Here is a 14651-nt window from a genome sequence, read left to right as displayed (position 1 = left end):
ACCCTATGCAACCTCTGGTCGCGTATACATATTTCCACCACACAAATCTGGACCTTTTTAGCCAATCAAAACAAAAGGAACATAATCATAGATTGTCGCTCTTACATTACATCACGACGACTAAAACCATTAGCATTCTTGTCAGCTCCTATACACAAGATATGCAAGCTGAAACACGAATTGGATTGTATAAAGTCTGACCTTGTCAGCAGCAGCCTGTAGAGTCTCATGGTCACCCCATTGACTGTTTCTGTTAGTTTATATACAAGAAAAATGTCATGTTAGAACAAGCATCTACATGCACTTATTCTAGGTTCCATTATAAAAATTGCTTGGCACGGTGTGGAACTAACCATGCACTTATTCTAGGTTCCATTATAAAAATGTACATACTGAGGACCACCTTTTTCCCGACTATAAAATCATGATAAATTTCAATGGTACTGTTGTGTTCATTTAATTTCACCATGGTATGTTACAGCTACACACATCTTAATCCTATCCACCATTCCTTTTGTTTGAGCGGATCACCAACCTGCACAAGCTCCATGTAATCCATACGATAGAGTTGATCTCCTGACAAAATCAAAATGTGTTCTATAGCTTTATGCTTGTAATAATCCTGAAAAAGTACACACAACATAAGATGCATTGTTCCAGGAATCAAAATAAGTCAGGCAACATGTACCATCAGCCACTAGACATAATTATTACCTCAAGTACCCAGATAAATTTTCTAACGGCGTCTGCTGTGCCCTGGAACCAACCAGCAGCCTCCCCAGGCATTTGTGTTGCAGCCAGCACCTATTTGTTGCCAAATTTATATCAGTAAATGCATGTTCTACGCTTTAATGAGATAAAGAAATTTAACCAAGCTCCGAGATGGGAATCGTGAAAATAATATTTGCAAGCTCTCTGAGTAAAGCAATCAAATTTGAGGTGACTTACCTCAACAGATCCATCAGTGAAGTTGATCCCCCCACCAAGATAGGTACGATGAATGTGACGGTTAAGAGAAGCTGAGTTGAACTGAGTCATAACAAATATCTTGTTTATGCCACTGTTGAAACAGTTGTTCATGGGGATATCAATAAGCCTGTAACATCCTCCAATAGGAACCTAAGTAATGCAACAAAAGGAAAGAAACAAGATTCAGACCACTGATTCAATGCAACAAAAGGATGGAGATGGACAAAGTAGTGGAAGGAATCATGTGCGGTGGGGCCCTGCTAATAATTAATAATTAATAATTTAAACATACGGAAACCTCGCTACTGCAGGAATTATGGTTTAACTACCTTTATACAAATGAATTACCATGTGAATATTTCTAGCAAAGCCACATACTTTTGGTGCCTTCTGCAGTAGAGGTGTATCTACTTGAAATAAAATAAAGCTGGAGATTGCTAGAGATCTCTAGATCCTGTCTACTTAATAAGACCGAAGATGATTATTAAATCGGTACTTCTTGCAACATGAAGCCAATAAAGTCAAAGTGTGCCATCTTACAACAGGGGTGGCCCTTGTGCTTGTGAGAGGGAAAAGCTGAGTCCCAAAATGACGGCAGCGACTTCGTTAGGATCAGCATAATTCCTCCGAAAGGATGTTCGGACGACCTGTAAGTTTTTGCATCCAGAAATTGATAATTATAGCAGCTAACATCAAGTCAAATAAAAAAATACAAAGGGCTGTGATGAAACACCAACACTATTATCGACAGGATGAGACTTACAAGAGTGTCTGGGCCAGCATCTGATGTGAGCACACACTGGGTGCTGCTCACAGCACCCCTTGCACTGAAACACATCCTCCTCAGTGCCTTGTTGCGTCTGATGCTGCAGCAGTTGATCCTCATCCTCTCACTCCCATAACCTCCACTGCCTCTCCTCACTGGGCTCATACACGCTTTTCCGTCTAGGGGAAGCACGCTGCTGAACTGCATAGCTGAAGCACACCTGCACGATCACAACCATTAACCACCAGGCAGTCCTGGAAATCTATTTCACTATGTACTGAATCAAGATGCAGGGCAAGACTATATAAAAAACTAACTTTCTTGCCTAGTTCCTGACAAATCCCCGCAACAATCAAGGGAAAAGGGAGCCATACTTTTGCAGAATCCTTACTGCCGTAAGGAGGGATCATCAACGTACTCGCGGAATAACGGACTGGATAGTAAAGGATTAAAAGGTGGTGGTGCAATGGTGTACACAAGGGAGATTTCGAAAGCGAAGGATGGAAGCACACATCAGACTGAGGAAAGCTATAAAAAGGACCTTCTGCCTTCTTTTCGGGAGTTAGACATGTGAATCACAACAGCTCAGTCCCAGTTGGGTTGGATCTTTTCTTCCTTGTACACTCTGAACCCATATAGAAGCAAAGTGTAATAGGAAAACTTTGCGATAGAAAAGTACTCCACGATCCAAGGATGAAAAGCAACCAGGAGAAGAACATGAGGTTGAATAAAGTCATAACGAATAGTCACAACCCCAACTAAGCAACCCGGCCCACCTAAAATCAAGTGCATCTAACCAAAACGTATGCAGGACAGATTCATACCAGAAATGGGAGGAGACTGCAGAAAGTGCTTCGGAACCAAGTGGAAGCGTGGAGCCACTCGACGCGAGGAGGGGGAGAAAAAGGCAGCAGCACTTTTGGAGTTGTTTAAGGACAACAATGATGAAACGGGGATGTCCACAAGTTTAATGACGCCATTAGGCCCAACATCCTAACCCTAGCCGCCATTTTCCCTGTGGCCGCCGCCCCTGCCATCCTCCCAGCCGCCGCCTGCTCCCTCTTTTCCCTCTCTCCTCTGCTCCTTCCTCTCTCCCACCTTCCTCTCTCCTCTCTCTGCTCTGTTCACCGCGCGAAGCCGCCAAGGACCGCACCCCTGCCCGTCGAGCCGCTCGCCCAAGCCGCGCTAGGACCGCGCTGCCGTGCGCGCTCGACGCCGACCGCGTGAAGCCCCGACCCGCCCTGCCGTGCGCGCTCGACGCCGACCGCCCGACGACTCGACGCTCCAGGCGCCCTGCGCGCCAGGCCCCGCCCGCGCGCACCCAGCGCCGCGCCGCGCGCGCTCGACGCCCGAGCAGGAAGCCGAGCCGCCTCGCGCCGAGCCCCTGCACGCGCCATGCGAGCCGCCAGCCGAAGACCTCGCGCCGCTGGTGGTCTCCGAGAACAGCGGGTCGAACTCGTCGTCCTCGTCGTCCTTGTCGTCGTCGAGGGTGTCGCTCGGCTGCAGCGGTGGCGACACGGGCGCATCCACATCTGGCAGCGTCGGTGGGTGTTGGGAGGGGTCATGGGGAAAGAACGGGCTGGACATTAAGGTTTCGTCGCTCGACGTCGCCTACGCCAGCGGCGGTGTAGGCGGAGGTGGGGAGCCGACATGAGAGCTGGAGGTACTGGCGGTGGTTGGGAGGAGGATTTCTTGAAGTGAGGCGGTGAGGCTGGTGAGGCTCGCGAGGGACGGTGGGAGCGCCAGGAGCTCCGCCTCGTCGAAGGGCTCCGTGTCCTCTCCTCCCGAGATCTCGGTGAGTGGTTGGTGGTGGGTCAGAGAGGTAGAGAGGAAGGCACGGACGTGAGCTCACGCACGGCCCTGCTTCGCTGAATTCTGATTTCGGGTCCGAGACGTGGGCCACGCGTCGCGTACGCGTTTGTGAAGACTCCGTGGAGCGCGGGGAGGGCACGAATCACTCGCGTCTTTTAACTAGAAGTAATAACTACTTTTACGGATTTTTAATTTATTTTTTTTTGAAAAAATTAAAATTCCTTAGAAAAATAGGGTTATCAAACTAGTCCTAAATATTTCAAACGTCTAATTTTAGAAATTTTTATACAACACTGTTGTACAACCAATTAGTATAAATAAATTATTATTTTATATTTTATAGTTTGTTTTATATGATAATAAATCAAAAAATGTCTTTATTTTTATGACTTTATCTAACTATAAAAATAATTAATTACCCTTTAAATAAAATAAGATTTTGTTAGACTTATAATTTTATCTAATAAATGGAAACACTAAAATTTAGACATCTGAATTTTACTAAATCTTTTTTTCTATACTACTACGAAGCAATAGTTCTCACTCTCGTGAGGTGTCACCTGTGAATAGGGATTTGAATTATGGTTGTCGATTCCTAACCCACGTTCACACGTATCGAATGTGATGACCCAACCCATGTCCTAATCGAATTAATAAAATACTCATACTAACAAGGTGATCATTCTTTTCGAGAAGCTCCTTTCCAAATAACCTCTAAGTTAAGTATGCATTGCTTGAATCAATTTAGTGATGGGTGACTGACCAGAAAATACTTCCTGGGTGTGCATGAGTGATAACAAAGTGCGTAGAAAATACTAATGATGGTCTGTGGGGACAATCTAAACCTATGAAGCTGCCAGGAATGATGACCGTCAGGCCCGAGGTGGCTGAGATGTTACACTTGGTAGCAGAGCCGACCCTCGAGTTTTTTATACGCGTTTGTCGGCTAGGTGTGTGGACATAGTGTGCATGGCACATGTTGGACCTAGAATGATCACATGGCATGGCATATTTTTTCGACACTAGACGCATAGGCGTGGCTAGGAGGGGAAGATCCTAATTTTGGGTTGACCAACGAGGACATCAATCTTCTAAGAGGGTGGATTGTGATGACCCAGCTCATGACTTAATAGAATTAATCGAATACGCATATAAAAAAGTTCATCCTTCTTTTTCGGAAGCTCCTTTTCAAAGAACCTCCAAGTTAAGTGTGCTTTGCTTGGAGCAATTTATTGATGGGTGGCCAACCGAAAAGTGATTCTCGGTTGCGTATGAGTGAGAACAAAATGCGCAAAAAAGATTAGTGGTGGTCTGTGGTGACAATCTAAATCTATAAAGCTGCCAGGAGTGATGACCGCTAGGCACGGATGCCTAGAGTGTTACATCATGAAACCCGGTTGAACCGCCCCTGAGGATCGGTTCAACCTGTTTCTTCCATAGAGGTACCTAGCCCAAAGCCAATTGAACCGCCCTGGAGGCCAATTCAACCGCTTTTTACTAGAGAGGTTGTAAGGGAATTAGGCTTACACCTACTTCCTAATTGATTTTGGTGGTTGAATTGCCCAACACAAATAATTGGACTAACTAGTTTGCTCTAAATTATATGTTCTACAGGTGTCAAAGGTTCATCTACAACTATACTAAATCGACTGTCCGGAATACCGTAGATTATTCCGGACAGGAGAAGCTTTTTGGAAAAACAGGCCAAGCGCGGACCGTCCGGGCCCTTGCAGCGGACCGTCCGCGACACAAGGATGACCCTCGGACAGAACCAATGCAAAAATCCGAGTCTGCACTATGGACCGTCCGGAGGATAAGCGCGGACCGTCTGAGACCTCGCTCGGACCGTCCGACCTCAGGCGCGGACCGTCCGGTAGGCAAGGTTCCGAAAAACCCGAAGGTGACGGGTTCGGAAGAATGAATTATAGCGGGCTCGCGGACCGTCCGGGGTGCACGACCGGACCGTCCGCGACTGGGTCTGTCTGACATCTGACGACGCATTAAATGCAATATAGCCGTTGATATAGCCGTTACTGCTGACCGTTGCATTTTCAGCCGTTGATCTACAGGGGCGGACCGTCCGGACCTGGCGGGCGGACCGTCCGCGCTCAGCAGAATGGAGTAACGGCTAGGAAGTGGTTGGTGGCTATAAATACAACCCCAACCACCTCCATTCAAACATCCAAGCATTCCAACCTTCAACATTCAATACAAGAGCTAGCAATCCATTCCAAGACACATTCAAAGCCTCCTTCTCTCCAAGTTTCACAATTGAGAAAAGAGATCATTAGTGATTAGTGGCTTGAGAGAGAAAGTGATCCGTGTGTTATTTGTCGCTCTTATCGCTTGGCTTTTGCAATCGTGCTTTCTTTCAATCTTTCTTGCGATCAAAACTCACTTGTAATTGAGGCAAGAGACACCAATCTTGTGGTGGTCCTTGTAGGAACTTTGTGTTCCAAGTGATTGAGAAAAGAAAGCTCACTCGGTCCGAGGGACCGTTTGAGAGAGGGTAAGGGTTGAAAGAGACCCGGCCTTTGTGGCCTCCTCAACGGGGAGTAGGTTTGAGAGAACCGAACCTCGGTAAAACAAATCTGCGTGTCTCACTTGATTATTCGCTTGCGATTTGTTTTGCACCCTCTCTCGTGGAGTCTATTATATTTCTAACGCTAACCCGGCTTGTAGTTGTGATCATTTTTGAGAATTTCAGTTTCGCCCTATTCACCCCCCCCCCCTCTAGGCGACTTTCAATTGGTATCAGAGCCCGGTGCTTCATTAGAGCCTAACCGCTCGAAGTGATGTCGGGAGATCACACCAAGAGGGAGATGGAGACCGGCGACAAGCCCACTACGAGCCAAGGGAGCACTTCATCGGAAGAGTCCCGCACCAAGAGGAAGGAGAAGAAGAAGGACTCCTCGAAACGAAAGGAGAAAAGATCTTCCTCTTCTCACCACAAAGAGAAGAAAGAAAAATCTTCTTCTCACAAGTCGCATCGAAAAGGCGACAAGCACAAGAGGATGAGGAAAGTGGTCTACTACGAGACCGACACTTCATCAACATCGACCTCCGACTCCGATGCGCCATCTGTAACTTCTAAGCGCCAAGAGCGCAAGAAGTTTAGTAAGATCCCCTTACACTATCCTCGTACATCTAGACCTACTCCATTACTTTTCGTTCCATTAGGCAAACCGCCAACCTTTGATGGCGAAGATTATGCTAGGTGGAGTGATTTAATGAAATTTCATCTAACCTCACTCCACAAAAGTATATGGAATGTTGTTGAGTTTGGAGCACAGGTACCATCCGTAGGGGATGAAGACTATGATACGGACGAAGTGGCCCAAATCGAGCACTTCAACTCTCAAGCTACAACCATACTCCTTGCCTCTCTAAGCAAGGAGGAATACAACAAGGTGCAAGGGTTGAAGAATGCAAAGGAGATTTGGGACCTACTCAAGACCGCGCACGAGGGTGATGAACTCACCAAGATCACCAAGCGGGAAACGATCGAGGGGGAGCTCGGTCGCTTCCGTCTTCGCCAAGGGGAGGAGCCACAAGATATGTACAACCGGCTCAAAACCTTGGTGAACCAAGTGCGCAACCTCGGGAGCAAGAAATGGGATGACCACGAGGTGGTTAAGGTTATTTTGAGATCACTTATTTTCCTTAACCCTACTCAAGTGCAATTAATTCGTGGTAATCCAAGATATACACTAATGACTCCCGAGGAAGTAATCGGGAATTTTGTGAGCTTTGAATGTATGATTAAGGGCTCAAAGAAGATCAACAAGCTTGATGAACCCTCCACGTCCGAAGCACAACCGGTGGCATTTAAGGCGACGGAGGAGAAGAAGGAGGAGTCTACACCGAGTAGACAACCAATTGACGCCTCCAAGCTCGACAATGAAGAGATGGCTTTAATCATCAAAAGCTTTCGCCAAATCCTCAAGCAACGGAAGGGGAAGGATTACAAATCCCGTTCCAAGAAGGTTTCCTACAAGTGTGGTAAGCCCGATCATTTCATTGCAAAATGTCCTATATCTAGTGACAGTGACAGGGGCAACGACAAGAAGGGAAAGAGGAGAGAAAAGAAGAGGTACTACAAGAAGAAGGGCGGCGATGCCCATGTTTGCCGGGAGTGGGACTCGGACGAGAGCTCCACCGACTCCTCCTCCGATGAGGACGCCGCCAACATCGCCGTCACCAAGGGCCTCCTCTTCCCCAACGTCGGCCACAAATGCCTCATGGCAAAGGACGACAAAAAGAAGAAGGTTAAATCAAAATCCTCCACTAAATATGAGTCTTCTAGTGATGATAATGTTAGTAATGAGGAGGATAACTTGTGTACCCTTTTTGCCAACCTTAACATGGAACAAAAGGAAAAGTTAAATGAATTGATTAGTGCTATTCATGAAAAAGATGACCTTTTGGATTCCCAAGAGGATTTTCTAATTAAAGAAAACAAGAAACATGTTAAGGTTAAGAATGCTTATGCTCTAGAGGTAGAAAAATGTGAGAAATTATCTAGTGAGCTAAGCACATGCCATAACACTATTGCCAACCTTAGAAATGAAAATGCTAAATTAATCGCTAAGGTTGATTCTCATGTATGTGATGTCTCAATTCCCAATCTTAGAAATGATAATGATGATTTGCTTGCTAAGATTAAGGAATTGAATAATTCTCTTGCTAGCCTTAGAGTAGAAAATGAAAATTTGATTGCTAAGGCTAAAGATTTTGATGTTTGCAATACTACTATTTCCGACCTTAGAACTAAGAATGATATGTTGCATGCTAAGGTTGTAGAACTAAAATCTTGCAAACCCTCTACATCTACCGTTGAGCACACTTCTATTTGTACTAGATGTAGAGATGTTGATATCAATGCTATTCATGATCACATGGCTTTAATTAAACAACAAAATGATCATATAGCATTATTAGATGCTAAAATTGCCGAGCATAACTTAGAAAATGAAAAGTTTAAATTTGCTAGAAGTATGCTCTATAATGGGAGACGCCCTGGCATCAAGGATGGCATTGGCTTCCAAAGGGGAGACAATGTCAAACTTAATGCCCCTTCTAAGAACTTGTCTAATTTTGTTAAGGGCAAGGCTCCCATGCCTCAGGATAACGAAGGTTACATTTTGTACCCTGCCGGCTATCCCGAGAGCAAAATTAGGAGAACTCATTCTAGGAAGTCTCACTCTGGCCCTAACCATGCTTTCATGTATAAGGGTGAGACATCTAGCTCTAGGCAACCAACCCGTGCCAAGTTGCCTAGAAAGAAAACTCCTAATGCATCAAATGATCATGATATTTCATTTAAAACTCTTGATGCATCTTATGTTTTGACTAACAAATCCGGCAAGGTAGTTGCCAAGTTTGTTGGGGGCAAACACAAGGGCTCCAAGACTTGTGTTTGGGTACCCAAAGTTCTTGTTTCTAATGCCAAAGGACCCAAAACCGTTTGGGTACCTAAAGTCAAGAACTAAAACTGTTTTGTAGGTTTATGCATCCGGGGGCTCAAGTTGGATACTCGACAGCGGGTGCACAAACCACATGACAGGGGAAAAGAAGATGTTCTCCTCATATGAGAAAAACCAATATCCCCAACGAGCTATCACATTCGGGGATGGAAATCAAGGTTTGGTCAAAGGATTGGGTAAAATTGCTATATCACCTGACCATACTATTTCCAATGTTTTTCTTGTAGATTCTTTAGATTACAATTTGCTTTCTGTATCTCAATTATGTCAAATGGGCTACAACTGTCTCTTTACTGATGTAGGTGTCACTGTCTTTAGAAGAAGTGATGATTCAATAGCATTTAAGGGTGTGTTAGAGGGTCAGCTATACTTGGTAGATTTTGATAGAGCTGAACTCGACACATGCTTAATTGCTAAGACAAACATGGGTTGGCTCTGGCATCGCCGACTAGCCCACGTTGGGATGAAGAATCTTCATAAGCTTCTAAAGGGAGAGCACATTTTAGGACTAACAAATGTTCATTTTGAGAAAGACAGGATTTGTAGCACATGCCAAGCCGGGAAGCAAGTTGGCACTCATCATCCACACAAGAACATCATGACTAGTGACAGGCCACTGGAGCTCCTACACATGGACCTATTCGGCCCGATCGCTTATTGTCGGCGTCTCGAGACCGGGGGGTCCCTCAGGCCGACGAGTGAGTGTGCCGCGTGCCCCAGCCCAGATGGGTCGAGCGCGTGGGCGAGCGCGAAGGGGGGGAAGCGAGGTGGCCAGAGTCGGGCGTGAGAGAGGTGGAAATCCCGCGGCCTTCGTGTTCGTCCCGCGCCCAGGTCGGGTGCGCTTGCAGTAGGGGGCTACAAGCGTCCACGCGGGTGAGGGAAGCGAGCGGCCCCAAGAGAGCGCCTGCCCCGTCCTCGTCCCCGCGCGGCCAACCTTCTCTAAGAAGGCCCTGGTCCTTGCTTTTATAGGCGTAAGGAGAGGATCCAGGTGTACAATGGGGGTGTAGCAGAGTGCTACGTGTCTAGCGGGGGAGAGCTAGCGCCCTAAGTACATGCCAATGTGGCAGCCGGAGAGATCTTGGCACCCTGCTGGTGTGATGTCGTGGCTGTCGGAGGAGCAATGGAGCCTGGCGGAGGGACAGCTGTCGTAGCGGTTGAGTCCTTGCTGACGTCCCCCTGCTTCCGTAAGGGAGCTGAGAGCCGCCGTCGTCACAGGGCTAGCGGGGCGCCATCATTGCCTATCTGGCGGAGCTAGCCAGATGGGACACCGGTCTTATTCTCTGTGGCCCGAGTCGGCTCGGGGTAGAGTGATGATGGCGCTTCCTGTTGACGTGGCGGGCCTGTGCCCTAGGTCGGGCGACGTGGAGGCTCCTCCGAAGCCGGGGTTGAATCTGTCTTCCATGGCCGAGGCCGAGCCCGAGCTCCTAGGTCGGGAGAGGCGGAGGTTGTTCGGCAGAGGCCAGGGCGGAGTCCGAGCCCTGGGGTCGGGCGAAGCGGAGTTCGTCGTCTTCTGGGGCTGAGCCCGAGTCCGAGCCCTGGGTCGGGCGGAGCGGAGTTCGCCGTCTTCCGGGGCCTTAGCCTGAGTCCGAGCCCTGGGTCGGGCGGAGCGGAGTTCGCCGTCTTCCGGGGCCTTAGCCCGTGTCCGAGCCCTGGGTCGGGCGGAGCGGAGTTCGCCGTCTTCCGGGGCCTTAGCCCGAGTCCGAGCCCTGGGTCGGGCGGAGCGGAGTTCGCCGTCTTCCGGGGCTTTAGCCCGAGTCCGAGCCCTGGGTCGGGCGGAGCGGAGTTCGCCGTCTTCCGGGGCCTTAGCCCGAGTCCGAGCCCTGGGTCGGGCGGAGCGGAGTTCGCCGTCTTCTGGGGCCTTAGCCCGAGTCCGAGCCCTGGGTCGGGCGGAGCGGAGTTCGCCCTCTTCCAGGGCGTTAGCCCGAGTCCGAGCCCTGGGTCGGGCGGAGCGGAGTTTCCTATGGCGCCTTTGGCAAGGCCTGACTGCCTGTCAGTCTCACTGTGTCAAGTGGCACTGCAGTCGGAGTGGCGCAGGCGGCGCTGTCCTTTTGTCAGACCGGTCAGTGGAGCGGCGAAGTGACGGCGGTCACTTCGGCTCTGCCGGAGGGCGCGTGTCAGGATAAAGGTGTCAGGCCACCTTTGCGTTAAATGCTCCTGCGACTCGGTCGGTCGGCGCGGCGATTTAGTCAGGGTTGCTTCTTAGCGAAGGCAAGGCCTCGGGCGAGCCGGAGATGTGTCCGCCGTTAAAGGGGGGGCCTCGGGCGAGACGGAAACCCCTCGGGGTCGGCTGCCCTTGCCCGAGGCTAGGCTCGGGCGAGGCGTGATCGAGTCGCTCGTATGGACTGATCCCTGACCTAATCGCACCCATCAGGCCTTTGCAGCTTTATGCTGATGGGGGTTACCAGCTGAGAATTAGGCGTCTTGAGGGTACCCCTAATTATGGTCCCCGACAGTAGCCCCCGAGCCTCGAAGGGAGTGTTAACACTCGCTTGGAGGCTTTCGTCGAACTTTTTTGCAAGGGGACCAGCCTTTCTCGGTTGCATTTTGTTCCGGTGGGTGCGCGCGAGCGCACCCGCCGGGTGTAGCCCCCGAGGCCTCGGAGGAGTGGTTTCACTCCTTCGAGGTCTTAATGCCTTGCGTAATGCTTCGGCTGGTCTGGTTGTTCCCTCATGCGAGCAGGCCGTAGCCCGGGTGCACGGTCGGGGCCCAAGTTCTCGGGCTGGTATGTTGACGCCGTCAACGGTTCGGCCGGAGCCGGGTTTGCGAGAGCAGCCCCCGAGCCTCCGCACAGGGCGAGAGGGCGATCAGGGACAGACTCGAATTTTTTACATACGCCCCTACGTCGCCTTTCCGCAAGGAGGAGGGGGGAGAGCGCCATGTTACCCTCGATGGGCACCGAACATGGTGTCTCCGGTGAGCTGCAAGCGGGTAATCCGAGTGGACGTACATGCCCCGTTCGTTGGGGGTCGGCTAGGGGTCCAGAGGCACGCCCAAAAGTACCTGCGGGTGATCTGCCGGACCCGGTCCCCTGGCGACGGGGTCCGAGGGCTCGATGCCTCCCTCCGATGGGATTCCGTTACAAGATCGCTCCCGCTGGTCTCAGAAATGTCCTAGGGTACCTCGGGAGCGCAGCCCGAGCCTTGGTTATGTATCGAACGTACCCCTGGTCATCCCTCGCTCGGCGTCTGAGGCGACTGTGAACCCTTCGGGGGCCAGCCTTCGAACCCCTGATCAGTAATGGGCGCGGAGCCCGAGTAGCCTGAGGCGGCCGTGGAACCCTTCGGGGGGCCGGCCTTCGAACCTCTGACCAGTAGTGGGTGTAGGGCCCACGCGATCTGAGGCGGCTGTTGAACCCTTCGGGGGGCCAGCCTTCGAACCTCTGATCAGTAAGGAGGCTCGGAGCCTGGTTCCTTCACGGGGAAGGATCCCTTTCGGGGTATCCCCCTTTCCCGGTCCCTGTTGCAAGAGATAGAGAAAGAGGAAAAAAGGAAAAGGATTCAAAATCGAACGACGTGGCGTACCTTTTCTGGCGCGGTTATTACGGCGAAGGCGAAGCGTCGCCCGCTGCTCCTGCCAGAAACGCCGCCTGTCCAGCCGCGGAGTTAATGCGACGGGGCGAGTAGTTGGCAGGGCAGCCATTGCGCGTGCGCGAGCCGTTCGAGGAACGGATCACGGGCGCGTTGTCTTCACGCCGTGAGAGGGGGTTCTCTTGCTGCCCCCGGATGGGACGTGAGCTTGGCTGACGATGTGACCGCTGCTCCCGCGCGCCTGCCACCGTCATTACTGCCGACCCACTTTTGGCCGCGTTGGCCGCCGCGTCAGGCTGGCGCTGCTGGGTCGCGCGCTGGGTCGCCTCGAGTCGCGGTATTGGTTCCGCAATCGAGGAGGCGCGGTGGTGGCGCAGGCGGTGCGGTTGCTTGCATGCAGCATCCGGCGCGCCGGTTGCGCGACGCGTGGGCCTGGGCCTCCATGCTGGCGTGTCGGGAGTCGGAGAAGCGCGTCCACTTGGCGCGGTTGCATGCCGCCTGCATGGCTGCCCGCCCCTTTCGCCCGTTGGTCTGGGCAAAAGTGGAGGGTCACTTGTAACCGCTGGGCGGTTGCGTGCACCATGCGCGGCGATTTGGCTTCTTCTGCTCGGAGCCGGTCTGCATGACATGCGGGATCCAGCCCCCGTGCCGCAGGGGAGGGCTTTGGAGCGTGTTGGAGAAGACTCCGCCCGTGACGGTTGGGGGCGCACGTAGGGAGAGTTGCCTTTAAAAGGAGGGCGACCCTTTTCGTAAGGCAACCATGTCTCCTTGCTCCCTTATGCGCCGCGCCTTTCCACCTTCCAAGCCCCCGGATGGGGGGAACCCGCCGTCTTTTCGCCTCATCGTTGGAGGAACGCAACTCCGTGGGAGTTGGTACCTTTCAGCCATCGTTCGGCTTCAAGGATTTTCATCATGCAGCCCGGCTGCACCCCTCCACCGGCGGTCACCCAAGATGGTGACCTCCAGCTTGATGGTGGGGGAAAGCGAGCCGGGCTGCGGCCTCTGCCCCTCCCTCAGCCTCAAGGATTTTCATCACCAGGGCTGGGGAGGGGAGTGTGCCGAGTTGAGGTCAGCCCCTGCGTGGGCGGTGGCCCGCTCCTTCCCTCAGTGATCGGGGGGAAGGGCGGGAGCCGTCCGTGGCGATGACAGCTGCACCGTGCCCGGCTCGCTGAGCCGAGCGACTTCGGAGCCGCTCCCGGTGCCGCCTCCCGCCACGGCAGCTGGAAGAGGTTCCGCCGCCGACGAGTTTGCCGGCGCCACCCGCGGACCGACCTCCAACTCTACGGCCTTCTGCCCGTCCTTGCCTCTCGAGTTTTGGGCATGGGCGGGGGCCTCCTGGCAGCAGCATCCGCCCTGAGGTCATCGCTGCTGCTGTTCGGCCCCCCGGGACAGAAGTCTTCATCGTCGCCGCTGCTGGGGCGGGCGACGACAAGCCGTTCATCGGTCTTCTGTTGCTAAGCAGGCCTCTCCCCCGTCGAGTGGGGTTGTTCGTACCTGCGGAGGGGGGAACCAGAGTTCCGTTTGTAATGGCACTTCGAATGCCAGTGTTTTTGTTCATTACGGCTTTCGGGGCCTGAACATGTATGTAACGTCGGCACGGAGCCGTGTTTTTTCCTCATTTTTGAGCGCTAAGACTCGTCTGTTGATTATCTGAATCGCTTCACCAAGCATGAGTCGCCCCGTGTCAAGGTGACGAGTGAGGTATCCGTATCCCAGAGGAGTAGGAGTCCCTCGGCTCGGTCGGCCTTGCTGTCCGAGGCTCCTCTAGCTTAGTTAAAGAGACCCCTCGGTCGCTCTTCGACGAGCCGAGGCTAGGGGTAGCGATATCAGTATGAACAGAGGCGGAGTCGGCTCGAGAATGAAACCTGGTTGGCCGGAGCCTAGCCGGGTTGTCCGTCGGCGGGACCAATGCCGGAGTTGATCAGCCGAGGTCTCGGACCGGGCTGGCGCCCTTGGAAGATGGTTGGCCGAGGCCCCAGGGCCCAGGGGTAACCGGCCGAGCCGTCTGCTTGGGCCGGATTCCCGGAGAAGTCCCTGGCAGCGATTGCCCGGGCGTGGTGATGACGTCGTCCTTCGGAGCGGAGATCCTCG

The 14651-nt window shown here is 51.9% G+C and overlaps 1 protein-coding gene and 1 pseudogene across 1 annotated transcript; both read right to left on the bottom strand.

The window, feature by feature from the left end:
- Window positions 1–481: 481 nt before the first annotated feature.
- Window positions 482–1900, bottom strand: LOC103635182 (glucose-1-phosphate adenylyltransferase large subunit 2, chloroplastic/amyloplastic-like). Its single transcript, XM_020541683.1, has 4 exons — window positions 1733–1900; window positions 949–1119; window positions 715–804; window positions 482–622 (listed from the first exon to the last, which is right to left on the bottom strand). The coding sequence occupies exons 1-4, from the start codon at window positions 1898–1900 to the stop codon at window positions 482–484; spliced, it is 570 nt and encodes a 189-aa protein (XP_020397272.1).
- A 748-nt stretch (window positions 1901–2648) lies between these two features.
- Window positions 2649–3437, bottom strand: LOC103635173 (uncharacterized; annotated as a pseudogene).
- Window positions 3438–14651: the final 11214 nt, after the last annotated feature.

This window comes from Zea mays, chromosome 1, assembly GCF_902167145.1.
Source record: "Zea mays cultivar B73 chromosome 1, Zm-B73-REFERENCE-NAM-5.0, whole genome shotgun sequence".
Lineage (NCBI taxonomy): Eukaryota > Viridiplantae > Streptophyta > Magnoliopsida > Poales > Poaceae > Zea > Zea mays.
The sequence above is the reverse complement of the archived record's forward strand: the minus strand, read 5'-3'. Positions and strand labels throughout refer to the sequence as shown.

Coding starts and splice junctions, on each gene's coding strand:
- LOC103635182 (XM_020541683.1), bottom strand. CDS start 1,900: ATGAGCCCAGTGAGGAGAGGCAGTGGAGGTTATGGGAGTGAGAGGATG. Junction 805..948: donor TCACTGATGGATCTGTTGAG/GTAAGTCACCTC, acceptor GGCAACAAATAG/GTGCTGGCTGCAACACAAAT. Junction 623..714: donor AATTTATCTGGGTACTTGAG/GTAATAATTATG, acceptor GTACTTTTTCAG/GATTATTACAAGCATAAAGC.